The sequence below is a fragment of the Atractosteus spatula genome, chromosome 20, assembly GCF_055471065.1.
Source record: "Atractosteus spatula isolate fAtrSpa1 chromosome 20, fAtrSpa1.hap1, whole genome shotgun sequence".
NCBI classification, from domain to species: Eukaryota; Metazoa; Chordata; class Actinopteri; order Semionotiformes; family Lepisosteidae; genus Atractosteus; species Atractosteus spatula.
The window spans coordinates 9,154,634-9,180,585 of record NC_142725.1 but is presented as its reverse complement, the minus strand read 5'-3'; the positions used below and the strand labels follow the sequence as shown (position 1 = coordinate 9,180,585).

At 46.6% G+C, this 25,952-nt stretch overlaps 1 protein-coding gene across 2 annotated transcripts in view; it reads right to left on the bottom strand.

Moving 5' to 3' along the window:
• LOC148817493 (pleckstrin homology domain-containing family G member 5-like) overlaps positions 1-25,952 on the bottom strand; it is a 99,269-nt gene that overhangs the window by 5,316 nt on the left and 68,001 nt on the right. The window contains exons 1-11 of one of the 2 annotated variants that reach the window (XM_088938260.1): positions 20,486-20,819; positions 8,408-8,599; positions 5,114-5,278; positions 4,194-4,289; positions 3,512-3,712; positions 3,006-3,116; positions 2,286-2,435; positions 1,798-1,935; positions 1,519-1,638; positions 1,083-1,215; positions 861-976 (exon numbers count right to left, since the gene is read on the bottom strand). In XM_088938260.1, the coding sequence (XP_088794386.1) occupies positions 861-976; positions 1,083-1,215; positions 1,519-1,638; positions 1,798-1,935; positions 2,286-2,435; positions 3,006-3,116; positions 3,512-3,712; positions 4,194-4,289; positions 5,114-5,278; positions 8,408-8,599; positions 20,486-20,737 (1,674 nt within the window). In that variant the 5' untranslated portion in view covers positions 20,738-20,819. Of the gene's footprint in view, positions 1-860; positions 977-1,082; positions 1,216-1,518; positions 1,639-1,797; positions 1,936-2,285; positions 2,436-3,005; positions 3,117-3,511; positions 3,713-4,193; positions 4,290-5,113; positions 5,279-8,407; positions 8,600-20,485; positions 20,820-25,952 lie in introns of those variants that run through there. The other variant, XM_088938259.1, reaches the window with a different exon arrangement.

The following is a 25,952-nucleotide window of genomic DNA, read 5'->3' as shown; positions in this document are numbered from 1 at the left end:
ATTCTAATTTACTTCAGTGCCATCTGTTGGACAAAATATGAACATACCCATTTGTTAAAGCCATTGCAAATGCAGTTTAAAATACAGGTGCAGGAAAAATATATGAATTTATATGAATGGGTGTTGCCCAAGGATATCAGAGAGTCACCTTCTCTTAACTCATTCAAATCCAGTCTCAAAACCTTCTTCTTCAGAAAAGCCTTTACTGAACTGTTCCATTCTTCACCCCTCTGCTTTTCTTAGTACCACCATCCTCAGTCTCCCCTGTATATTGTAATTGTTTTATCTTATGTATTCTTTTTATTTATTGTTGTTGACATTCTGTAAAGTGCTTTGAGAAGCCACCTTTAAAGGCACTATATAAAATAAAGCTTATTTATTATTTAAAACATGAATTCTTATTCTAACGTTGCGTAAACTGGATGCTTTTTTTCTTTGTGCAGCATCATCAATAGTAGACACAGCTGATTGAAGATGCTGAACAGAAATCGCTTATTCCTGCTAAGCAGCCTTGAGGCCATCCAGGAAGCAAGGACTGCACCCAGAAACAAGAGCTGCGAGGCTGCAGAGCACAGCAGCATGCCACTGTGACACCCAGCACACACATCGCTGCCGGAAAGTTTTTTAATTCTGATGATGAAATAGCATCGGCTCAAATCTTTGTCTGGTAGGTGCACGTTTAAATAAAAGCAAAGTGAAAATCCTTATGCGCACTTTTGCACACATGTTCTAGTCTGAGATTTCCCCCATCTGCACACGTGTGTGTGTGTGTGTGTGTGTGTGTGTGTGTGTGTGTGCATGTTTCTGCACGCATGTGCTTTCCCAGGACATGTGTGGCAGGCCGTGTGAGGGACTCGTACCTGCGCGTTGCAGATGGCTTCAATCCAGCTGCGCCCCTGGGCGGCGCTGTTGGCCTGGAAGGAGTATGCTGCTACTGCGCTTCGAAACTCGTTGAGGTAGATGAGGAGGAAGGAGCCTGGAGACGGAGAGGGGACCGAAGTCACCACCACGCTGGGTATCGGCCATGTCAGGGCTGGGAACAGAAGCCCCAGTGCACTGTGGGTACCGGGCAGGCCACTCACCTGGGTCCTTGAGCTCCCGGCACACCACGTTGTGTATGAGCAGCGGCTGCCGGATCACCTTGGCTCTCTCCACCCGCTTCACCGGCTTGGTGATGAGCAGCAGGTCAGTGAACAGGAAGCAGTACACGTCCATCTGAGGGGGGAGCAGGCGGCAGGCAAGGAGTCACTATCCTCGTCACCTCGGGCCCTTTCCCTGATTGATGCATTCATCCATCCATCCCCCCATTTTCTAACCGCTTCATCCAATACAGGGTTGCAACGGAGCCAGAACAATTGACGAGTCTGAATTTGTAAACCCTTTCAACTAATCCCGTTGATCTCGATGCCCACTTGGTGCATTTTTAACGCCCCTCGCTGTATAGACCCTAGATCCCCTCGGGCAGATGAAGTGCTTTCGGCTGCGATCCAGTGCTGAACGTGCGCTCTGTGCTCTTACCCGGCTGTCCCTGCCCTCCTTCATGCGCAGGGGCCCCTCCAGGTGTAGCTGGCGCGTGTGGTCAGGGGAGGTGCCCATCATAGGCGCGGTCAGGTCGAACCGGCTGAACTCCCGCAGGATCTGAGGGTCAGAGAGGACGCGCTGACTTATGGATCGCCAACGACCTTGTGGCAGTGTAGCACCAGAGAGCTTCCACAGCCCCCTGTGACTGTGCGGAGCTGCACTGTCATTAAAAGCAGGAGGAGCGCTCGAGCAGGGCGGCCCCCCCCAGCCCCTCACCTTCTCCACCTCCTCGCTGCCCCCCTCCATGGCCTCGTAGGGATCGATCCTCCCCGTCACCGTGGCCAGCTTCTGCTGCTCCTGCTGCTGGCGCATCTGCCCATCCACGCTGTTAATAAAGCCCTCCACGGACTCCACCTGGGACACGCACGCACACGGGGTTAGTCACCCCCACCTCATCCAGACATCAAGAAAGCACACTGACTGCTGAGGCACGGCTACAGACACACGCAGATCAGCCCTTGTGACACTATACCTGCGTGCATTTGCTTGGTACTTCTGCAGCATTCTCAAGAACTCAAGTTTTCTCTGGCCATCCATTCACTTCTTTCACACTGCTTTTCCATTGCTCATGACCGTCTTTACCATCACTGCATCGCACTGGGACTCAGTCTGCCTTGAAGATGCCATGGGCTAGTACACTTCTGACACACAAGGCGCAGTCCTCGCCCCCAGCCCCCTGCCCCTGGTTTCCTCGGATCTCTCACCATGCTGATGACGGCGTCCCTGGCCGCGGGGTCGTCCGTCTTCTTCAGTATGCTCTTCAGCAGCAGTGGGTACTTGGTGAGGCGCTGATGGGGCTTCACCAGCATGTCGGTCAGCTTCAGCCGGTTACACTGCTTGTGTGTCTCGGCCCACTGCGGGAGAGCAGGAGAGAGAGCCCACACACACACACACTGTGAGACACGGGGACACAGCGGCGCAGACAGAGCAAGCCGCAGTGTCACTAGCTCAGAGGCACAGAAACTCATCGGCGGCTGTCCGCGTCTTCGTTTTCTCCACTCAAAAACTACCACGCAGGAGGTCGCGTGAATTTGTCAAAATGTAGAATCGTCAGTCCCTTTCGGCAGGTTAAATCTTTTTGATTTTTAAATAACGCGTTCAAGGCAAAGAGGAGGTCCTTCTTTTTGGGATTCTCTGTGTTTCTGAAAGGACGACAATATAAAATGCAGTTTATTGTAGAAGTAACGCAGCTAGTCAGAAAGCCTCTCTGTCTCAGGGTATTTTAGTTTGGTGCTTTACTGTGATGGAGATTTCAAACAGCAGCACCTTCATGATTCCCAATCCAAACACAGGTAGAAGTGCTGGAAAACTCATTTCCGAATGGGGCCCACAGAGGGGTAAAGAGGTGAAGTGGAAAGAAAGTTAAATACAGAAAAACACTCTCGAGGACCAAGAGACAGACAGAGCCTGACTGGTTTCCTCACCGTGACATAGATCTTGAAGAGCTCGTTGTCCCTCAGCAGGCTGCGCATGTACTCCATACAGCTTTCCTCCTCCATGCAGTAGTGGATGTAGGGCTTGAACCTGGTGCCGATCTGCACAAGCACACAGGCAAAGGGGCAATTTAAAAGTAAAACACGTGGCACTGCGCAGTGTGTTTTTGCTTGCAACAGCAGGCCCACACTCATGTTCATCTCAGGGCAAAATAAACCACACCATGTACCCTGCCGTCCACTGCATTGCACTGACCTGTCAACGGAAAATGTCCTGAAACACCTGCACTGCAGTCCTGTGTCGAGCTCTACTGCCCAGGATTCTTCTGCATGGTCCCTTACCAACCCTTAATGATGAAGCTTGTTCTGTCATATTGCTCAGCACTGAATGGCAGGGCACAGCAACCCTTTGACGTTATGACCCCGCATATGGCTTCCCAGTACATTAATGGGCCGTACTGTCTTGCACGCGCGCCGCAGGAGGCCGGGCCACTCACGGTCTTGAAGCCCTGGTGGAAGTCGGTGGGGTCGAGCGGCGCCCTGCTAGCCCGGGCCCTCTCCAGCGCCGGCAGCATCACCTCGGCCCACAGCCCCGTGTGCAGCCGCACGATGTCCTGGATGTTGCTGAAGAGGCGGGAGGCCTCCACCTCGCACAGCAGGCCGCACTCCTGCAGGTTGAGCAGCCCGCACAGGAAGAGCTGCAGCGACAGAGTGCATCATCGCTGAGTGCATCATCGCACGTGTCACGCACACGCGGTGCCGTGACATGTGGCTCTCACTCTGTAGTAATGTGACACGCAACATGGAACAACATTTCGTTCTTTTTGGCTTGCCGAGATGAGGCACCTGGCTTCTCCGCCAGTCCGCCTAGTGTAGCAGAAGATGCATGAAGGGTAAGTTCTCGCGTAATAAAAGACTCAAAACAGCATTAACCATAAATTCTCAAGTAATAAAGTATCATCTTCCCAACAACATTTACTACACTCTTAAGTTTATATTTGTTTTTTTAAAGAATAATTAAAATCATACTGCCGTATGTCACATAAGAAAGGCCATTGAGTCTTGCTAGCTCATTTGGCTGCTAAAAAGGAAACTGAACTACAACAAATCTTCCTAATGTCAGAGCGCCTGCAGGACGTGAGCTGGCTCTAGGACAGGCTGGAAGGGAGGGGGACTCACGTCAGTGATGACGCGCAGCTTCTTGATGTAGGTGGCTTCGGTCTGCAGCAGCTCCCAGATCGCCTCCTGCTGGTGGAACTGCTTCCTGGTCAAGGACTGAAAGGGGAAAGGACGCACGTCACCGACGGCAGACCGTGAAATCACCCCAGAGGACGATATCAAGCTCAGCTCCAACAATTAAAAGACAATTCCAAAAACGGGCCGTAGCTGAAAGTGTGGTTCGACTGGACCTGGGAACAATGTCCCATCACTCCAACCGTTACCATGAGCAGTGTCTCAGGTCCACCTTCTCTGTTGTGTCTAAAGTCCCTTTTCACAATAGTCTGTACTGCGTTATGCAAAATGTCTTGATCTGTTCAATAATTGACCCATTTGGGAACAATAAAGCTCCAGTGTTTCAGTGTTTAAGACCATGTCTGGTTCTCTAAACCCAATGGGAGTAGGTCCTGCCCACTCTGATAGAGAAGGGCAAACTGCCCTGGGATTCAGCCGGCCACACGGTGAGTCCGTTCTCACTCCGTGTTACACAGATCAGCACAAGCACAGCCGCGCAAGAGAGCTATGAGAGGGAATTGAAAGAGGGACTGTCCCAGGACAAGGGGAAGAGCAACATGGTTTCATATATCCTGCACACATGGAAAGGGAAGACGATAACAATTGAGTTGCACAAAGCAAATATGTGCTCTTGCTTCCTTGTGTGGTGTATTACAGCCATTTCATGAATAAAGGAATCTAAACAGCCTTGTCTAGAATATGGGGTCTGCGCCTGCAGTATGTGGATCAGTAAGGCCTGCAGGGCATCTCCAGTGTTTGTTTTCATTGCGTGCACTAGTACGGGCTGCGCACTAGCATTGCGCGTTCTAATGCGTGTCTGTACTGTGCTTGCAGTGTGTGTGTCGGGTGGGTAGGGGGCGCTGTACCTCAGGGTTCTCCAGCAGCTGCTGCCAGGACTCCTCCAGTGCCAGGTTGGTCTCCTCTTCCTCCCAGGAGTCATGGTGGAAGCTAAGCTGGGTGGGGACCTTGGGCAGCCCGAACAGTGTGTAGGAGTGCAACTTGTTTTGGAGCTGCTCCACCCGGTCCAGCTCCTGAAACACACGGAAAGAAAGGAAAGGAATTATGGCAGGACCAACCTTACCACATTGTCTGATGGGCTACAGGGCTGCGATGAGGTACACCAGCTTCAATTTCTAGATCACTGAATGCTATGGAGTATGCAGCAGATAGAGAAAATGTCATGAGACAGTTGTCCAAAAGTAAATGGAAAGACCTCTGGACCATCTCCAGAATGGAGTTTATTTTTTATTAAACCAGAACTTGTTTTTTGAATTCTTCTGTGTCTCGTTACAGATCACCTTAAGTGAGTGTTTGAAGGTGTGTGGTGGAGAATCTATAAGTATTTCTACATATTTGTAAGTGGAAAACAATGCAGTAAGACCACCCCATGTGAACTGGATGGGGCATCAGCTAAAAGCTCCTGACAGAAACCATTGTTTCTGACAGACCATGAAGGATCAGACTGGTGAGTGCTGACAGAATACACAGAGGACACTGAGCAGAGGACTGAGGGACCATGCTTAAAGAGAGCATAAGGAGAGACACCAGCCCCCAGAGACACCCTGCCGCCTCCGGCTGAGCCAGGCTGACAGGTTTGAGTCGAGAAGGGGTGTCCCAAAGAGACCCCCGTCCCTCTTCCCTAGAATGAAGCCAGATGGCAGGACTGGGAGGGACAAGTCAGTTCACAGCTGTGTGGCAAATGACAAGCAGCAGGTATTGTCCTGACACTGCAGGGGGTGTGTGTGGGTAGGGGGGTGGCCGGTTAATGTAATGATCCCTTGAGTGGAAACTGAAAGGCATTAATATTAACAATCCAATTTAAAAGCACTTTCAAACTCGCTGTTTAGTAGTACTCGCATAAAAGTACACACAACAGAAGTAAACCATAAAATCCCACAGTATACTGACCAAATAAAGCAAACACTGAAACAAAATTACACATTAAGGGCTACAGTACAAAGAATCTTTGAAAGAGTTTTAAAAAAGCTGTCTGTGTCTATATTAACCTGGAGTTGCACGCAAGAGAAGGCCCTATCACTCAGTGTGTGGAACAGGGCCTTTGGCAGAGTGAGGAGGGCTGACTCAGTGAAAGAGCTGATCTGCACTCAAGCAGTAAGTCCTTAAGACAACCTGGAGAGAGAATTTTCAGTGCCATATAAGTGAACAGGAGAACCTTCAATTCTACTTTTAAATTTCATTGGGAAATACTTCAGTTCAAACAGAACAGGACTTAAATGCTGAGGCAGATTCAATTAGCGTATGAATCTCGGACCTCTGGACATACTGCAGAGTTATGTAATAGGGATTTAAGGCTTACCAACAGTGCTATCTTAAAACCTGATTCACTATGTGAATGTGACAGGCTATCCAGTTTTTAGATCTTTCAAAACTGAAAAACAATGCATTGTAATTAAGCACTTGGGTGACGTCATTGGGACACTTTTATTTTTAAGCTGCCATCACCTCATGCCCAGACTACACCATTTATTACAAAATGATTTTATAAAAAGGAAAAACCAGCTCAAGGCGTACTGATTGAAGTCTGATGGGTGTTGCCTTTCTTCCATTGTTTTCCTGCCAGTCAAACTGGTTTAATAAAGCAAGCATGAATTCTAGAAGACTTTAAATACTGTGTGTTAAACAGGCTAGAGATGGCGAATGTTTTTAGTCATTATGCAGATAATAGCAGGCTATTTATAATGCAATGCTACTGGCAATACAAGCAACATGTACCAAGATGTCTACTTGAATCTTGCATGTGTGTTGTTGACCGCAACCTTGTACGGGAAAGAACTAAGCAAATATTCCTGGAAATGGTTTAAAAAGGATTCACAAAAAAATCTGAAGGGAATTCAGAGTAACTCAGTTATAAAAAAATCGTTTCAACATCTGTCCTATTCAGATAAAGTTATTTTATGGTTTTGCCCAAGCAAATAGTTGAGTCACAAACAAGACACTTTGAGAATCGTCAGGCAGTGAGAATGAGATAAAAACAGGCTGCAGTATGTTAGGTGTGGTTTGACCAGCTGTTTTGATAGTTGTCAATGGTAACTTAACAAAAACATACACGTTTCCTTCGTCTAAATCATCTATAGTACAGTTTAATCAAAATGTCTTCAGGTAAGTCTGTAAAGAAGATATTTGTGGAATATTATGCTGTCTTTTGAGCTAAAACCAGAACTTTCTGAAATCATAGGGGACTAATAATTCCTTGAAAACTATCTTTTCTAAATGAACATTATGTTACTTAATTTAATAAATGGAAAAACTGGATAAACATAGGCCTGAGATGTTGTTGAGGCTCCTCTCGAAGGTGTTTGTGCCTGTCTCTCTTTTGCCTTTGGTGGTTGGCGTTCGAGGGCTCAGAAAAGAGAATCAGTGACAGGCCTGGATCACCAACAACACCGGCACCACCCCCAGAATCAGCGCTGACCTCTGACCTACAAGCCCTGTTGGAATACATCAGGGGTGGGGGGGGGTTTCCTGTTTGACACCACAACCTGCACCTGTCTGCCAGCAGGGTGACACCACTGCTGTTTCCCCTCTCTGGGAAGCCATTTCCGACACACAGGGTGTGTCTAAAACCGTGAGCATCTGTGCCCGTCTCTGTGCTCTCCACAGGCTCCCTTTTCCACAAAACGCTCTGCACTGGGATTTACCAAAGCTGTGGCAAAACAAAAAGCTGATTTTCATTGGGATTAGATTTACTTAACTATCATAAACTTCCCCATATTTAGCTTAAGTCATTGGGTTTGCAATTATGCAAGGCGTAAAGAGAGAGTCCCAACCTCTACAGAGGACTATACTTATCAGCCACGTATTTTATTCCCTTAAAAATAACACAATGCATTGAATGTTTATAACGTCACATGAAACTGTGAAGACCCTGAGTCACTCTCTGCAGATTAAATGCTTCTTTTTAAATGTTTGTAACACGAGGAGCTTGTTTTTTTACCTGTGACAAAAAAAGGCCTTAGGAATAGGGTCTGTTCAGTTATGGTTTTTGTAATTTAAAGCTTGTGAAGTAGGCCTCGAAAGAACACCGAAGTGTCAGCCCCCGTCAGGCCTGAGGGCTCGTGGGCCGGGGCCTGACGTCAGTCCTGCCAATACTGAGGCCCAGGCCCGGAGAGCAGGGGGCTGCAGCCTGTCCCGTCACTCACCCTGCCGAACGGCCCCGCGCCGGCGGAGGAGCTGAAGAACCCACTGAAGCGACTGGCGGCCCGGTTCTTCCAGTTGTCGGGCCCGGAGCCCACGCTGGGCAAGGAGCCGCCCAGCTGCGACAGCGAATCGGGGGACGGGATGTTGGCGTCCCCTAGGAACTCCGTCATGTTCTTCCTGCGACGAGCCTGGCCCTGAGGGAGAGGAGGGGGGAGGAAAGAGGAGCAGATGAGCACGGGGACAAACTGGGAGGGGGCCCACTCAGCCCACGTCGCCGGTGTGGTGTCCATTTGCGGTCAACCCACACCCCCACCGTGCCTCTGTCCCTCTGCGTCCAGCGTTCAGGCCCAGGGCACGGGCTGCACTTGGATAGGGAACAGAGCCCGGCTTAGCAATGTGCACGTGGGAATATTCAATGAGGGATGAATGGGTGTGGAAAAGAGAGGGATCAGTCAGAGCAGGAAAGAGAAGCAGGGTACCTGCTTCGACAACCAAATGCAAGGAGATGTGGCCACCAGTGGTGTTCTTCCCAAGTCTGACGCCTACGTCTAGTGCTGCCAAATATTACAGCCCCTAGCAGCTGGTGAACAAGGAGCTCAATACAAATGGCAAAGTGAAAGTACTGGTGACTCTTGTAAAACAACATTACTTTAAACCAGTCGCATCCCTGAGACGTGCTTATAAAAATAAAGCATTCCTTGAAAGGACTGAAGAATATTTTGAGTAGCTGCCAAATTGCCCAACCGGATGATGGTAAATTAGAGGTGTCGACCTGAGGACTACTTAATGAACAACAAAGGAGGAAGAGCCACATGTGTTTTTCTTCACTGGGCTGATTAAATGCTGTCATGGATGACAAAAACACAAAGATTCCCATTTCCCGAAAAGGAAGAGCACTCTGTCTTGAAGATAGAGCACGACCTCCTTCAGAAGTTTAGAAACTTTGAAGGAAGAGCTCAGCTTGTAATACCGAATATATAATAGTGTCTCCTCACAAAGACAGGGGATCTTGAACATCCAACTTCACTGCTGTACATAGCACACAAAAAACAGTCAGGGTGACCCTACTGACTCAGACTGCTCAGACACAAGTCTGACAAGAGAACGTGAGATGTGGATTTTTATGGAAACAACGAAGGCACTGAATCTTTGCTTTGAGCAAAAAATAAAAGGCCTGGATGATGTGTGTGTATAAAGGCAGCTATTTTACTGTCGCTCTCGGCCTGTGTGCAAAGTCACCGGCGCCGAATCTGGGGACAGGTGAAGAGAACGAGAAAGAGGAGACAAAGGACGTGCAACAGAATCGAGTGATCGGAGGAGAGTTAGTGAAGAACACATTTTTCTTCAAGGGCTGCAGAGGGAGGGAGAAAAAGAGCGAAACTATAGAGCGGCCTAATGCCTAGAAGCAACCTTTCTGAGATCACTCTTCTTCAGTGTCAGCCAGAGAAAAGGAGCAGGGAGAGGCGTGACAGAGAGAGGACTCCGAAAAAGAAAGGAGGGGGGGGGGACAGGGATAGCTGGGCAGCTAGCTGTCACCTCATCCCGGCAAAGCTGATCGGCTTAGAGACCCAGAGATGTAATCCAGCCACAGACAGAGAAGCTGCAGGCAGCAATCTGAACACCACACTACACTGAGAGGCAACACAGAATTCGCAAACCAGTAGTCAGATCTCTGTCTGGAGGTGAAACACAGGTAAGTTGGCCTTACCACAGCCTGGAGGATCACCAGCAACACGTATTATGGTGCTGTTAGGCACCATTGAAGGCACCTTGTTGCGTACAGCCTAAGAATGAATTTAAGCGGAGCACGAATTATCCTCTCAACCTGAATTACGGGTAAAGACGCAGTTTGCTCTTTTATCGCAACCTCTTTACACAGTACGAAAGTCACCTTCAAGCACCAGGACTATACCCAAGGAAATAAAAAGCAGAAAATAAAGCCGGTTATCACACATCCCCAGCCCCCCTGTAAAATGAATTTCCTGGCCGGAAAACGGGCTGTTTTTTCCCTGTGAGCTCACAAGCCAAGAGTCCTTTTCAAACAATTCAAGACTATTTTTACAACTGCTCAGGCCCCTGTGGATTAAGCCAACATCTATTGCACAACTCGATAAGCAAACAGTCCCCCAGGGACATCCTAGACCTTTGATCCGGGAATTTCTGCAAGGTCTCTGCCAACTCGATAACAAAGCACGCAGCTGTCAGGATATGGTCAGGAAAGGCTGCGCTCTAAAGTACTTTTAGAAGCAATGACTGAAGTTTCACACAGCAACATTACACCATCAGGCTTGGATCACCATCTATTCTTAATCAATCAGATGCGTTTTAACGTAAATGATTAAGTGATGGGCAACAAGAAACATTCTGCTGATTCCACAGGTTTCTATGGAACTACTTTTCCTCCCACAGATTTGGAAATATGTGGAATAATTTACAAAATTCCAGGGATGTGAGGATCTAAGGAATTTTAAGCACTTGAAAAAACGGCCCAAAATATCACTCAAAATCATCATCACCCTCCTTTCCATTCATAGGAAAAAATAAAGCTGGCAAGATCTGGATCTTAAAAATACAGAACAAATAAAGAGTAAGTCCCAGGTATGAGAGACTGTACAGAATTTCTTCTTGTACTTTGCCTGCAGTGCTTCCAAAAATCCTGCACTAAAACCCTGATAGCATCTGCCACTGTTCAACTTAATCACAACAGCAGCAAAACAAGGAAAAGGTTTCAATTTATATCAGACACTAAACCAACTAAATTCACCTCCTACTAGATCAAGAAAAGTGGCTTTTCCTGCATGTCAAGCGAAAGGGGACAGAGCCGTACTCACCATGTAAGCAAAAGGCAGATCAACAGCACTGAACACCATTGTGCCTCCTCAGCAGAACACATGGCCCATAGCGCAGGCAGACACTGTACGATCGGGGCAGCCTCTTCGAGCCCCCAGCTCGTGGACACGTGCCAATGCAGTCCAACACAGTCTAAATCGAATCGCAGCATTTACCCCCAAAAAAAGAACAGACAGTCCTGGGGGTATTCCAACAAGGACGACGACTCGTGGAAAAGTGCCACCCTATCTCCCCCCCCCCACCTCCCCAGCCTCCCACAAAAGGATACGGATCCGTGTGAAGTTTCGGCACGCTCTATCCCCAAGCCAAACTGTAGGCTGCGAATCCCAGCAAGAACATCCTTCCCAAGGATCTGGATATGTCGGCATCAATTACTCTGCGTTCCGCCAACTGAGCCGGCCTGCCTGCATTGCTGAGGGGGACTGCGCTGATGTCATGACAACCCGAGGATCCTGCCCATTGTGCTAGCCAGGGGAGTGGGCGGGGCTAGCAGCCACATTTGCATGCAGGGGGAGTGGCCAGGACAACAGCTTGGACAGCCAGCAGCCCAAGTCTGAGCCACAGATGTCAGCTGTGTGGGTTTTTTTCTTGTCTTTTTTCTTGTTGCTGTCCCTCACCCCTCACCACCTTTTCCATCACAGCTCAATGGCCCACTTTGCTCCCTTCAATCTCATTTCCCACACTAATAATGTTCACGACACAGCATCACAGTAGCGCTGCTCCTCCATTGACACGCGCGGTCTCGGGCCTGTTTTGCCAGCCGCAGTTTCAGATGGATTACTCAGCTGGGTAACGCCCATCAGGTGGGGCAAGCGTCTAAAAATACCTTCCTTGCAAAAACACAACACAATAACAGCTCCCGAGTGCAGCTCAAGTACAATCACCTGCCACGCCATTCTGGCGTCACCAGTTGACGTTTGTTTGAAGTTGACCGGTTTCCCCCAACTTCTCCCAGATCATTCTATTTTCTAGTTTCTCTCTTTGCCTGGACTTTACGCTCCCCATGTCTCAGCCACGTCTCCGAGGCTCTTCCTCTCTCGGGTTCCGCAGATGTTGCAAACCCTACTTAAAACTCAACCGCAGTCTCGAGTTCTCAGCAACACAATATCAGCTCCAAAATAAATTCACTGATGGTATCGCAAAATTGTACAATCTCCGAACTGAGCGCAAAATCGTGAACTTTGTGAAACTCTGCGGACTGGATAGTCGCCGCGTTGTCCAAAACCCCTGGTCTCTCCACGGGCGAGAGGGGGAGTTCGTGTGACTTGTGAATCCTGCTCGCTAGTCACTGTGATGGACGAGCGAAGACAGGTTCTGCAGCAGACATTTCACCCCATAAGTGTTCCCACGTGATCTGCATGCAGAGTTAACGAGTAGTATTTGTCAGCGGAACCATCTTGAAGTCGAAAGCGATATTTCTACTGGATTAAAAGAAATTAACAAGCCTGCTTGTTTACAGTGTCTGTGTCCGGAAGCCTGGAAATGACATCTGTTTGAAATGTACCCATCAATGCCAAATCTTTCAAACTCCAAAGCATAAAAATAGCATTATAGTTCCCTTTCAATGTGGTTTTTTTTTGGGGGGGGGTTTACTGGAAATGACCAGTGTCCCATTGTTGTCTGGCAAGAATCCGTCTTTATCTGCTTTTTCTTTGAATTGGCAAAACCCCCACCTGTAGTCCAGCTCCCAGGGCTTTCCCAGGGACGGCCCAAACTCCCCCCAGCTGACCCGGAGCAGGACAGTAACATCTAAGGCAGACCTGCTCTGATGCAAGTACTGGCCCATTTCAAACAATGTAATATAAACAGGTTTCTACCTGAATTCTGACTTTGTAGGTTGAACCCTTAGTAACATTTATTAGATCTGTTAAAAATAGCTTCATAGTCTATCACAAAAGCTTGTGTTGTTCCTTGGTGGGTCATGATCGCTCTTGAACAGGCAGCCTGATTAATGTTGTGAAAGCAGCTAGCACCGATCTTGATGCTGCTGACTCTAATCCTTGTTAAAGAGAGACTCAGGTTACACCTGGCACACTGACACAGAGCTGGAGTCCCTGGACATCTAACACCTGATACAATCTGTTGAGGCTAGCAGCCCAGTGACACAGATCCTCCGAGTAAGGAGAATACAAGCTATGCTTAAGAATATCAGGGGAGGATGAACAACTGCAAATCAAAAAACAACTCAGAAATCAATCAAATGACCTGATCACTTGCTTCTTCTCATTCAGTTTTATGGACATATGGTAAGCTCTGCCTAAATGATTCCTGTCCCGGCTTTTAAGGCGCTCCTGAATCAATAGTCCATTTGTTCAGGGCTGAGCAAACTGAGCAAATGTTGCAACGTTGCTGTTTGCAAAAGTCTCAGCAGTGTAGCTGTTTACAGAAGATTCAGTGAGGCTGCATGTCTGATTCTAGCTTCTCACACAGAGCCCCAGCCTATGGCAGAAAACACAGACACTAAATCACAGACACTACATTTTAAAGAACAGTAGCATGATGCCTCAAACATTGCGCAACGTTTTCTATTTTCCAGTCAGATGATGAGAGAGCACAGACCAGTTTAAAAGTGGAAAAGCTAAAAACAATTAAGAGCTGTGCTAGGAACACGAGAAAGATCTTGAGGTTGCTGTTATTGCTTAATAATTTGTGGAGAGTGTCAACAACCTAAAAGTTTTCATAAAGCATAACGTGAAATCTCTAAATCAAGACCAAACAGAGAGATTTACATACAGGACTCTCAAGGGGTGACTACATTCCTGAGTACTGCTGTGGGACAGTAATTTGGACTCTGGACCTCCAGATCCTGTGCAGGCTGCAGACTGACAGGACAGTCAGCCACTTTCAGTCTCCCATAAACAGCAATTACCTTACACAACCTTTCACCAAAATTATGCTTCATTCAGTCTGGAGAACTCCAGCAAGGAGACCAATAGTCTTGTCCGCCTAAACCGAAGTCACTAAGTTCAACACAACTGGAGTCACATAGCCCGGTTATTTTCACACTGGCCAACATCTGTCACAAAACGACTCACTTCTAGGTTTGAAGACAGGAAACTGTTTAACAAAAGCATGGCGAATCAGATAAGTTCCCTGTTTGTTTTGTCAATTAGCTTCTTGCTTCTGAATTTCCTGGAAGAATTTTTACTTTGATATTGAGAACAAATGAATAGACAGACAGAAGAGCAGCTCTTAGACATTGTCAGCTGGAGAGCTATGATAGGAGCCACATATCAGGAAAGCTGCTGCTTCACGCTCCTCTGATTGGTGATAAGAGGAAAGTTAAACAATACATTTACCTCCAGGCTTCAGATGGAAGAACAATCTGAAAAGATAGTTCTGTAGAGAAACTGAAAACCCCCTTTTTGTCTCATGGCATGATGCTCAGATTTCTATGTAAACAAGAAAAAGTAACAGCAGCCAGCTGATTCAAAGATGACTGAGTAAACATGTACACCAGTAACTGAAAGCACAGTCGTTTCCATTTAATCTCCATGCAGAAGTGCTGCCATTCCCCAGATACTACTGTCACATAATGTATAGGCAGGTCACTCTCTGTTTGAAGTGTAACTGTGTGATCACTATAGCTGTACAGATTCTCTAGAACAGGTTTTGCGTGATCACTGTTACCCTTAACATTATTACTGCAACAGATCTTTTCAGCACAGACTGATAAAACAGCATCCAGTACATTTTCTGAACCAGGCGTTTTCCTCATTGCATCCAGAAATATGAAACACATAAAATCACTATTATTTTATTGTCTTAACTTATTCTTATGACATTATTGTTTTTAATCAATTCTGTTTCAGACACATATGAAATGATTCAGGCTACTACACAGAAAATATAGCAGACTACATTCAGACAGGCGATGATAATATGTACGTCTGATACAGCACAGATATCCGAAACTTAGCGAATTTGTGAATATCTTGATCTTAACACAGAGGGGCCAATACTTCTGGCTGTGACTACAAACATATAAACGTAATTAATAATGAACACAAGATTTATATATAAAAATAAAATATTTACTAATCCTGCTTACACTTGCATATATGAACCAAATGTCATGTCATGTCATAAAACCCACACATGCCACTGCCCCATTCAGATTTCATGATTTCATGAAGGTGCTTCATTTTAACCAGTCATCAAACGCATTCAATATTTAAATGACTATCTTAAAGAACACGCAGTTCCTCTTTAGTTAACACTTCATCTACGAGAGGGTCACTGGGCATGCAAATGGTGACAAAGTGAGAAATAATCTGCGCCGCACAAGCTTGTCCGATTTTCCCATTAAAACCAAATCTGCCTCAACTTCACAGCCAAACGGTTATCAAGCAGTTTGGAACTTATCCAGAGATCTGAGGTTCCAGCATTAAAAGGCTTCGTGAACCAGACACTGTTTTGAGCGTTACACACCTGTTCATGCAACACAACCCCCCAGGATCACCTTGTATTCCAGCTGTGGTTCGGGCCGGACATAGGCGCGGTCCTCCACTGGGTCGCTCTCCGTGATCAGGTGCAACAGGTCCCAGCTACGCCAGGCTGTCAGGCGCCCGAATCGCGCCCTGATCCCACTGTCCTCTGGGACAGGGTGCAGGGCCCCCTTCTCCTTCATGCTCCTTCTCGCTGTCTCCTCCTTTTCCACCCCACAGTCACACGCTGAGCCCACCCCTCAGACAGACAGAGCCCCGTGCCTGAAGGTGTGGGTGCCGGTAAAAAAAAAGAACTCTAGCTCCAGGCCTAAAGGGCTCTAAACAGCTGCAAACACACAAACCACCTGACTGCAAACCAGCCTCCGAAAAACAGTGGCAGCAGGATAGCAGTCCTTCGCCCTGTCTCTTCCGATACCCACGTGAAGGAACTCTAACAGAAATATGGAAACGACTAGAGAAAACGCAAACAGAAAATGGTCCTGGTTGCCAAAAGGAAGGAGAGAGACCACAGTCCACAGCCGACCAGCCCCAGCTCATTAGATTAGTCTCAGTCTGCAGCAGGACCCACCCAACTGTCTCCTCCCTGGCCACGCCCACTGGCCACTCATTGGCCCAGCAGCACCGTGGGTTCGAGGCGCCAGCCAGTTACAAGCGCCCCTGCTTCTAAAACTGGAGGGCTTTGCCCGCCCCTGGGAAAACAAGACAATGACCACAATGACAATGACCGGTGGGACACCTGGGCTACTGGCCACCACAGGGGAGAGCATCTGTCAGGGCTGACACCACAGACACTGAAGGTGACAGGTGAATTAGTGTGGCCAGAGCAACAGCCGTGAGAGGACACTGACAACAAATAACTTCTTAATATTAATAGGTTTAGATTCATACCGATATATATATTTATTATTATTAAGAAGAAATTGCACACACACAGTGGAAGTACCTTAGAACATTAAAATAGCCTTCTGCAGCTGATGACAAATCTCAGTTCTTCTTCTTTTTATTAACACTGTTAATACTGTTGTTAATGCTGTTACATAAAACCAAACCTAATATTAAAATGATCACTTTCTTAGATAATGGACTTACAGGACAAAATGCTAAGTTTGACTAATTTTTCATACAGATCTAAAGCTGTGAATTTGGCATGACAAGGCCCAATTCAGTTGCACACAGCTGACCTCTTTTGCCATTAACTGGTGACTTACTGCCCAGACAGAGGGTATGGGCCTGCATTTGCGATCACAACAGAAATGAAATCATTTCATAAAATCATCTCAGTGCGCACCAGTCTGCTTGAGACATTTGATCTTAAATCACGATCAAAACAATCACGACATTAGGCTTTAAAAATGTCCCTGAAAACAAATTTGCTGAAAAAAAAACTTCAGTAGCCAATGGTCTTGATGGAAAGAAACTATAGTCGCTAATTGTGGTGTTTGGCTACTACTTAGCATCTTGACACATACTGCCTTGCTCTGCAATGCCAAATTAGAAACAATTTCTCAGCCCCTCTAAACGATTGCTTTATCAGGACTCTTGGTAAAAAAACAGCTGTTGAATTTTAACTGCTAAAGGTGAAAAGCACACCAATTAAACTGTCTTCTTATCCCATCAAGTCGTCTAACAGAATTAATAGCTGGATGGCCATCTCTCTTGTGTTTCTATTGTCTGTACAGAGCCGATTGCCTGGGCACTAATTATGTATTTGAACTGTGTATTGGCTTAATTAGGTCCCTGCAACTGTTACTTGGTACTCAGTACACACAGCAGGGCTAGTTTTCCCAGAAGCCAATTAACCTACCAGCATGCCTTTGGGTTGTGGGAGGAAACCAGAGCACCCAGAGGTTGTCTAAAAAAGAAACAATGAAAATAGTCCAAACCCTGGATGATCTGATTTTAAAAACAGACAAAAGCAGCTATTTTTATTTTTCGGATGAAACAACCTAACAATGCAACTTCTGCTAACTTTCAGCAGATCAAAGACTGACAACTTAAAGCACTCAAGTCTGAAGACACACAGCAACAGAAAGCACACTTTTGTCTTTCAATGTTTTTAGTTCACAGATTGAAGAAGTGTTCAACACCACAGTTTCTTTAAGCTGTCCGCTTAAAGAAAAGTCAGCCTGTGGGTTCAAACAAACTTATCCTGAACGAACACAAAAGGGATTCAACAGAAAATGAAGCAGCTAAGAACCGTCGCTGTCAAAACACTTGTTTTTCTAGTTTTCAAATTTAAGAAGAGTGGATTTTAAAAGGAAAGAGAAGGGAGGGTCAAAAGTAAAGCGCTCTGTGTAACCGAGTTGTCCTTATCTAGTTTCTTTAATAAGTCACGTTAAACCGCTCCACAGCAAGTGAATTTAAGACAGAACACCAAGATGTGCCAATTACTCCAATGGCCCTGGCAGAAGACTTGATTTACAGACTGCTCTTTGTTTTGCTTGTTTACAGAAAAATCAGGAGTTAAAAAACCTTAGGGATTCTCTTTTGTGCTCCTTTTTATCTCGTTTCTTCTTCAACAGGACTAATTTGATTTGACCGGTTAATAAAATTAATCCTACCCAGGCAGTGGGGCTGCTAACATTAGCTGCTGTGAAAACAGCTGCCAGTTTTGTGCTCTTTCACAAGATTCACATTTAACCCATATTTGTATGAAGTTCAAACCTGCATTAATCCCAGATAACAGCTATAACATGCGAAAGGGCAGCACCCTATCAAAAACCACACCAAATTCCGCAGTAATTTCACACCCCTGGTACAAATCTCCTGCATCTGGCCCTGCACATTCACAAGGCTCAGTTATCAAATCCCGTCCTGTATTTTAATACTTCAATTGCAAGTGTGCTCATTTTTTAAGGTTGCAAACCCTTGGTTGGAGACATGTTGCTGACTTGGTTTGCTAGAAGCTGACCGATTGCAGGATCTCTTGAAACAGCCAGTGGAGTCTGTTCCTACAGCATGGCTTGGCTGCTGGTTCCAGACTCCAGCACACGTGAACGAAACTGCTTCAGCCTACTTCTGCTGCGGCCCACTATGCCTTCCTCCAAATCTTTTTCTAGATCTGCTGACTTCCCTGTCTTTCTCACACCCGAAGAAGGCTCCCCAGCCGAAATGCTGTGTTTCCTTTCTTCTCTGTTCAGCGCGGATAAAACGTTTACTTGTTCCTATGTAATCACATGTTCACACATCATGATGCCGATGAAACTATGTCTTGCACAATACTGCATCAGAAGTAAGAAGCAAAGGAGCAGAAGGATTTCTGATGGCTAATCAGATAGATTTCTGATGGTTGAAAGCACCTAAGGGTAGGGCAGGAGAAAGTGAAGTCAGTGATACCATTCAGGCACCAGATAATCAGCTTGAGGTGGCTGCACTCAAGCCAGACTGGAGGAATACACACCTGTTATCAGCTTTAGCACTGACTGATTGCTTTCCCCTGTTGTTCTCGAGTATTAGTAACCTTTGATTTAATTAGCAAAATTCAAAGGCCAGGCTTTCAGGGTGCGAGCTGAGAAAGTTACTTTCTTTTTTGGGGCATGGTCTTAATTCCCTGGCCTGCTCAACTTTACACTCATACACAAGCATGTGCGATCTGGCCTCACAGCGTGTTGGATCTCACTGTGTTTTTATTTTTAAAAAGAAACACAAATACAATGTCAAGAAAGCTTTCGAGATCTATAAAAAAAACAAACAGTAAATGCTGTTTCCTTGAGGATCATTTGAGATCATTTGAGGTGATGGACAGTGTTATATTTGGAAATGATCCCTTTTTTCTGTTACACTTTTCATGAAATCTGCCCTTGCGAATTATGCTTTGCCTGCCACGCGCTTTTAAAACCTAGATCAACTGAATAGTAAGGCAGAGCTCTGCATCTCATCAAATACCTGAACAGACTGAACACAGCCAGCAAGGCAGGGAAGGCAGTCAAATATGGCCTCACACCTGCCTTTTAGTGTCCAAAAGGAATGCTCTTGAGAGCTGCATGAGCCAGAACATTCCTTCTTAAACCTCCAGGTTACTCTAGAGCCTCATGTGTACTGCATTCCCTGGTACCGAGCACCCCTCCCCAGTAGGTACTGATTTCCCGGCAGTGCTGCAGCATTGCATTCCAATTATAATGACCTTCCAAGACAACAGGCATTTGCTGTGGGGGCTGAACAAATACAACTTGAAAGCATGGCTTAATGAGACAATGCCTTTGCCAAAAGAAAGATAAAATTTTTTTGTCCCTGCGAAGGGCGAAAAGCCGCCCTTGATTTCAGCCCACAAGGTGTCAGATAAGCCTCTTCACTCTGATGAGCTTGTCATACCTGGTAGCACCTGGTTAGCACCGTTTTACCTCCATCTGCTACACTGACTGCCAAAAACTGGGGCTCAAGAGTCAAGACATTATTGTATGACAATGTGCGATCACAGAATGACCTGACCCCAGGCAGGCAGTGGCATTTATATTATCACACCTAAAGAAGGCTCCACGGCCAAAACGTTGTGTTTTCTTTCCTCTCTTTTCAGCGTGGAATAAACCTATTACTTGTTCCTTTCCAGCCTGCGTATGCTGACGCAGCTGCCCACCTGAACCTTTACATTAACACCTGCAAGGGAATTTGATTGGAGTCACTATTTACACTTCCATATACTCTGCTTTGCACTCACAAAGTATTTTCCATTAGCACAACAGGGATCCAGGCCACTGCACTGGGTTTCCAGTAGCAAAACACAGCAGGCAAACATTCTAGGAGGCCACAGCGGTCAGTTCCCACTGTCCCCCGGTTCATCGTTACCTTTGACCCGCTCTTCCTAGCGTCCTCCCTGTCGTCTGGGGAGCAGAGAGTGCGGACGTACCCTCCCTTCCCTCCGAACGTCTGCACCCGCTCGGCCACCAGTCCCCGGGGGGTCTGCCCGTCCGGGGGGTCCCAGGGCCGGGGCCGGGACAGGTCGGTCAGCGAGCTGTAGCGGGTCAGTACGCCCTCGCACAGCGGGGGCTGACGGGGGCTGCTGGGCACGTCCCAGGTCTTGTGGCGGAAGGTGAGCATTCTAGCCTTCAGGCTCGGGCAGGCCTGGCCGGCTCCTGTGGGTGGACACAGCCGAACTCCTCAGCCTCCTGCCTCTGCCCTCTCCATGAGCAGGGCAGCAATAAAGCCCAGCTCTCTCAGGCCGGGGGCACAGTGCCCTCGAACCTCAGCGCGATTTGTGCAAGGAGTCTCTGGCGAAGCTTATAACCCAGCGCGGCACTGAACCCCGAGCTGCTCCAGGCTCAGAGAGGCATCACTCGTGTCGGGAAAGAATCTGGCCTCAGCTCCAGAATACACCGGGTCTGAAGCGTGGCTGGTTAATTAGGCTTCACAGGTGATCATCATCGCAGACAGCAAAGTTACAAAGCCTTCCCCGCGGGTCAAGAAGTCATGAGTGCACACAAAGAGCACCTACAGTTTTTTCTTCTTATGAAAAAACAAGACGTCAGATTATCCAGTCAAGCTTCCAGGCTCCAGCTTGGAATTCTTAAAAATGACAGCGGGCTTCTCTAGTGCAGGCAGGGGCAGCAGTCCGCCACCAGGGGGCACAAACAGGCATGCAGAAATGGGAGAATAATTAAAAACAATTGAAAGGAATCAAGAATGAGAACAAGAAACAACAGGTCCTAAGAAACACCCTAAGAAACGTAATCAAGCGTGCTGGTAATCCCCTTCTGTGAATGTTTAATATTCTGTCAGTAAAGGTTGGACTCCGTCTTCTTTAGTCAGCGTGAATGCTTCTGTCCCAACCTGCAGAATAATCTTCCTAATGACTCATGTCATCACTCTGAGCTCACGATAATCACCTTGTTATTCCTACAGCTGTGGGTTTGGAGTTTAAAGAAAATGATATTCGCTCATTAATGAAATTAAAAATAACTCTCTCCAGGTTTGCTTCTGGAATGTGCGTATTTTCTTTTATCAGGATCAACGCCACAGTAATTATTACTTTAAGCGTACGCTTCGATCAGTAACACAGTAAGAGCTGAGGGTGCACAAGAGAAGAAAGACGGACAGCTTCCCACCCTACGAAAAAACTACATCCACGGGCTTTGGAATTCCAGTTTAGAGGCGTTTATCACAAGCAGTGGCCTTGAGCAAAGGTGAAATAAAACCTCAAAAAACAGACGTGAGAGCTCCTGGACGGAAAAACAACAGGACAAGGGGGCGTCCCTCCTCCTTCTTCTCCCAGAGCTCCCTTGATTTTTTGCCTCTCTCCCTCTGGAGCCACAGCCCCCATCGTTAGCACGGCGCTGGTCGGAACGCGCAAACCACTTCCCAGGCGCTCCTCGTCGTCCTCCAGCGGGCTGGGCGCTCCGCTCTCCGAGTGTCCGTTCCGATCTCCTCCGGCAAGTGGCCCCCCCCAGTGCGTGCGCGCGCGCACCACCGCAGCTCTGCCACAACACACCTGCGGGCAGCCGCCGCAACCTTTGACCCCGGCGCTTCCAGGCTGCCGCGTCCCGCCCCATGGCTGAGCGGGGTCCGCGAGGGCGAAGAGCAACTGGCGCCAGCCCAGACCGGCCGCTCTGCACGCCAGCCTGCGCCGGTGTCCTTGTGTGCCACACAGCTTGCAAAGCTGGAGCTCAGAACGGGCCTTATCTCTGACCAGGCTCACAGATAACTGACGTTATCAGTGCATTATATAAGTCTTTTGCATGGTATAACCCATTCCGGGCAGAACACAATGGAATCCATTCAAGGACGTAATGCTGTTTTTCTGATATGATTGCCAGTTCCAGTACTGTCTCCTTTGTCACCAGAAATAATGCAGTTGGTGTCCTCGGGTGTTTCCTTGTAGTTTATTTCTTCAAAAGCAGATGTTTTTGCTCAGGTTATATGCAAACTTGTGCGTGTGGGCAATGTGCACACGTGTGCGTGCAGCACAAGGGAAAATCGGGTGGCGATCACGTCTCTGTTTAGGCATGGGTCCGTCAAGCCACACAACAGAGTGCCGAAGAAGACGTGTATGTACTCGGTATTTATAATCGTCCTCCATGACTGTCTCCCATTCCACATATATTTGGCGAATAAAAATCGGTGCTTATTTTCTGCGGTTTCTTATTTCATCACCGAAATCAAGGCCAGTCATGTCCGTGTAAATTCATATGACAGACTACCTCTACCATAATCTGCATGGCAATCCATTTAGGGGTTTTTATGAAATCTGTTTTTGTGTGTTTGTTAACCTTTGGGCAACAGTGTCTAAAACAAACCACAGGGCTGCTCTTTGACACACAAACAATAGAAAAAGGGCTCATTTCTTCCACCTTATCCCGTTTTTTCCCCAAACCTTTCATTCTCAAGGGGAATTCCCAGAGAGATCCAACAGTGCAGAACAATCCCAGCACAGGATCAGTGAGCAACAGTACGAGGAAGTAAAGTCACAAAAATACAGGCCTGTCCTAGCCCTGTTAGACTTCGCTCTCAAGGGAATCTCTCTCCAGCTGTGCCTGCCCCAGCTGCCGAGGAAAAAGCACACAGACACACACTTTGGCAAAGCCCGTCTCATTCTGGGCACTGATACAGCCACATGTGCAGAACAAAACCTCACAGAAACTTCTGCCACCGCTGCCTTTTTAGAAGTGCTGACGTAACGCTGTCTGAAATTCCGACCAGCCACAGACCCACTGATTGTTTAGACAGAGGACAGAGGTCAAAAGGTTTCTCTGCAGCCTAGCAATTATTATTAATTTGTCTGACTGACACTTTCCTCCAAAATGACTAACATTTATACCTATTTGGACAGCTGTGCATTTTTACTGATGCAATCTAAAGTGCGTACGTTGCTCAAGGGTACTATAGCAATGCACCACCTGGGATTTGAACCTGCAACCCTCCAGGTACACGTCCAGAGCTATATCCCCTACTGCACAGAAGTTGATAACAAAGCACTGGATAACCAGCCTGGATGGTTCTCCAGATACAGACACATACACAACACCATAAAAGTGATTCTCTGAAGCTCAACAACCTTCTCGGTACAACTGAGAAAAAGATCTCACAGAGAAGAAAAACAGAAACCAATTATTTCCTTCATAAATACTCCTATTCTCTGTCAATCCTGGTGGATGTTCTGAGCAAGACAAAACATAAAACCATGAATCCAAGGTCTGGATCACAATAGAGAGTTGTCTGTGTCATGAGCTATTTTAGACACAGAAGCAGTGTATTCTCAGCTCTATGCAATGAGAAGAGCAGGCTGGGTTTCTGGTGCTCTGACCAATTTGTGGCAGACAGAGGTGTGAATTGAGGCTTGTGTGTCTGTTCTGTGGGGCCCGGGGGCAGGGAGTGAGCACTACTGAGTCATTCCCCTCTGCCTGTCCTGACAGGAGCTCTATCCTCCTCAAGACGGCTTCTCCACAGTCCTGACAAAGATCGTCTCCCGAGACGCGTCACAGGAAAACTACAGACCCCCCTCTTCTGCAAAAACAAGGGCTTTACATCAGAGCTCCATCATGGAAAAACACCTCGGAGCACATCCGCTCTGACACACTGGTGTCATCCTCTTTCTAGTGAAACGCCTTCAAATAGAAACTGAAACGTCAAATAAAAGGACGGAAAGACAAAACACAAATTAGAAGAAAAGGGAACAGCGTTACGTCATATTCAGATCTAGTGCATTTTAGTGCCAGAATATTAAATCTAGGTCAACTTAAAACTTATTCAAATGCACTTGACAGGACCACATTTTGTGATCGTACACATTACAGTTTATACTGCACTGGTGCAATTTCAACTTTGTGCACATGTGATCACAATGGAAAACAGAACTTGGGAAGCATCTGTCTTCAGGAAAAAGCTGCCAGACTCATTTGGGGTCGTTGAGCTGACAGAGGACTGTTAGTTTTATGACATCAATGCACCCAGTCCTGACTGTGGCACCCAGAAACACAAAGCACTAATGCTGCCATGATAACCTGCTTCTGTGAGGCACCCTTTTATTTGAAAAAGTCTTCCATGGCAATGCCTGAAATTTTAAGAACCTTGAATTGAACTTAACTCTATTAATTGAATTACTTCTCCCACCATATGCTATGGTTAATATTTTAAAAAACCGTTTGAAGTCACTCTGACCATGGAAAAGCAGCATGAAGTATTCATCAGTTTACCTCTGCTTGTGCTCCACTGAACTTCAGAGTGTTGACGTCATTTGAAATCAGACTTTGTTGTGTGACTAAGTGTGATTTAAGGCATTTAAGGCATTGAAATGTGAGTCGTTCACATTCAAATGCTTTAAATCCACCACATACTGTTGACTCTTAACATCCCACTATTAAACAACCTGCACATACAGTAACTGCAGTTTCAGAGCATTACACTTGTGCAAAAATTAATCGCTCCCTGCACTGATTTATTCAGGGGCAAGTGCACTGAATGGCCTATTTTATGACAAACAAGTACAGCTAAACCTTGGTTTATGAAGCTTTGCTATAATGGACTTCAGGTTTAATGGACTAGTAGATTTAATCTTTTGAATCCATTCTGTAAAATCAGAATTACTGGATTTTCCTGAGAGCCACCAAATAATGGGAAAATGCACAAAAATAACAAATCAAGGTAAAAATAAATACTACATAGGTAAAATCAGGAATACCAACAGTGCCCTATAGTGGTAGTTCAGTTGCTTACAATGGGTTTTGTTTGTGTTTTATGCTTTAGTGAATTTTACACTAGTATACGGTATATTTATGACATGCAATAAAGCACTTGTTTATTTATGATAAAAGGGCACAGGAACAATTTTTATTGACTTTTTAACTTTGTGTTAATTGCAAAAAAATAAGTCAAAGGATCCAGAAAGCAGATCTATTTTTTCCTCATATACTGTAATAGTATGGTTTGGGGCTGAAAAAAATTACTTTGCGATTTAACGGACATTCAGCAATAACCCTCCCCCACCTCCCAGTAATCCATTAAATCCATGGTTTACTGTAAACCACATATAAAAAGCAATAAAATGAAGACAAACAAAAACAAGTCCACAGCCCAGGGGTCGAGCCAGAGAGCTCGGCAAAGAAGCCAGGAACAGTTGTAATCATCTCAGTCCCTAATCCGTGCCCACACAGAGCCGCTGAGCCGTGTGGTTTCCCCTCCAAAGCACGGAGCGCTGCCCAGATTGCAGCAATAGCACAGCTGTGTTCACGCCTGGCTATGGCCCCTAGGATCAGCGCGCCATGCAGGCTTCACACGCGAAACAGTCACGCTTAATCTGATCTCCGCCGGATTCAGCCCAGAC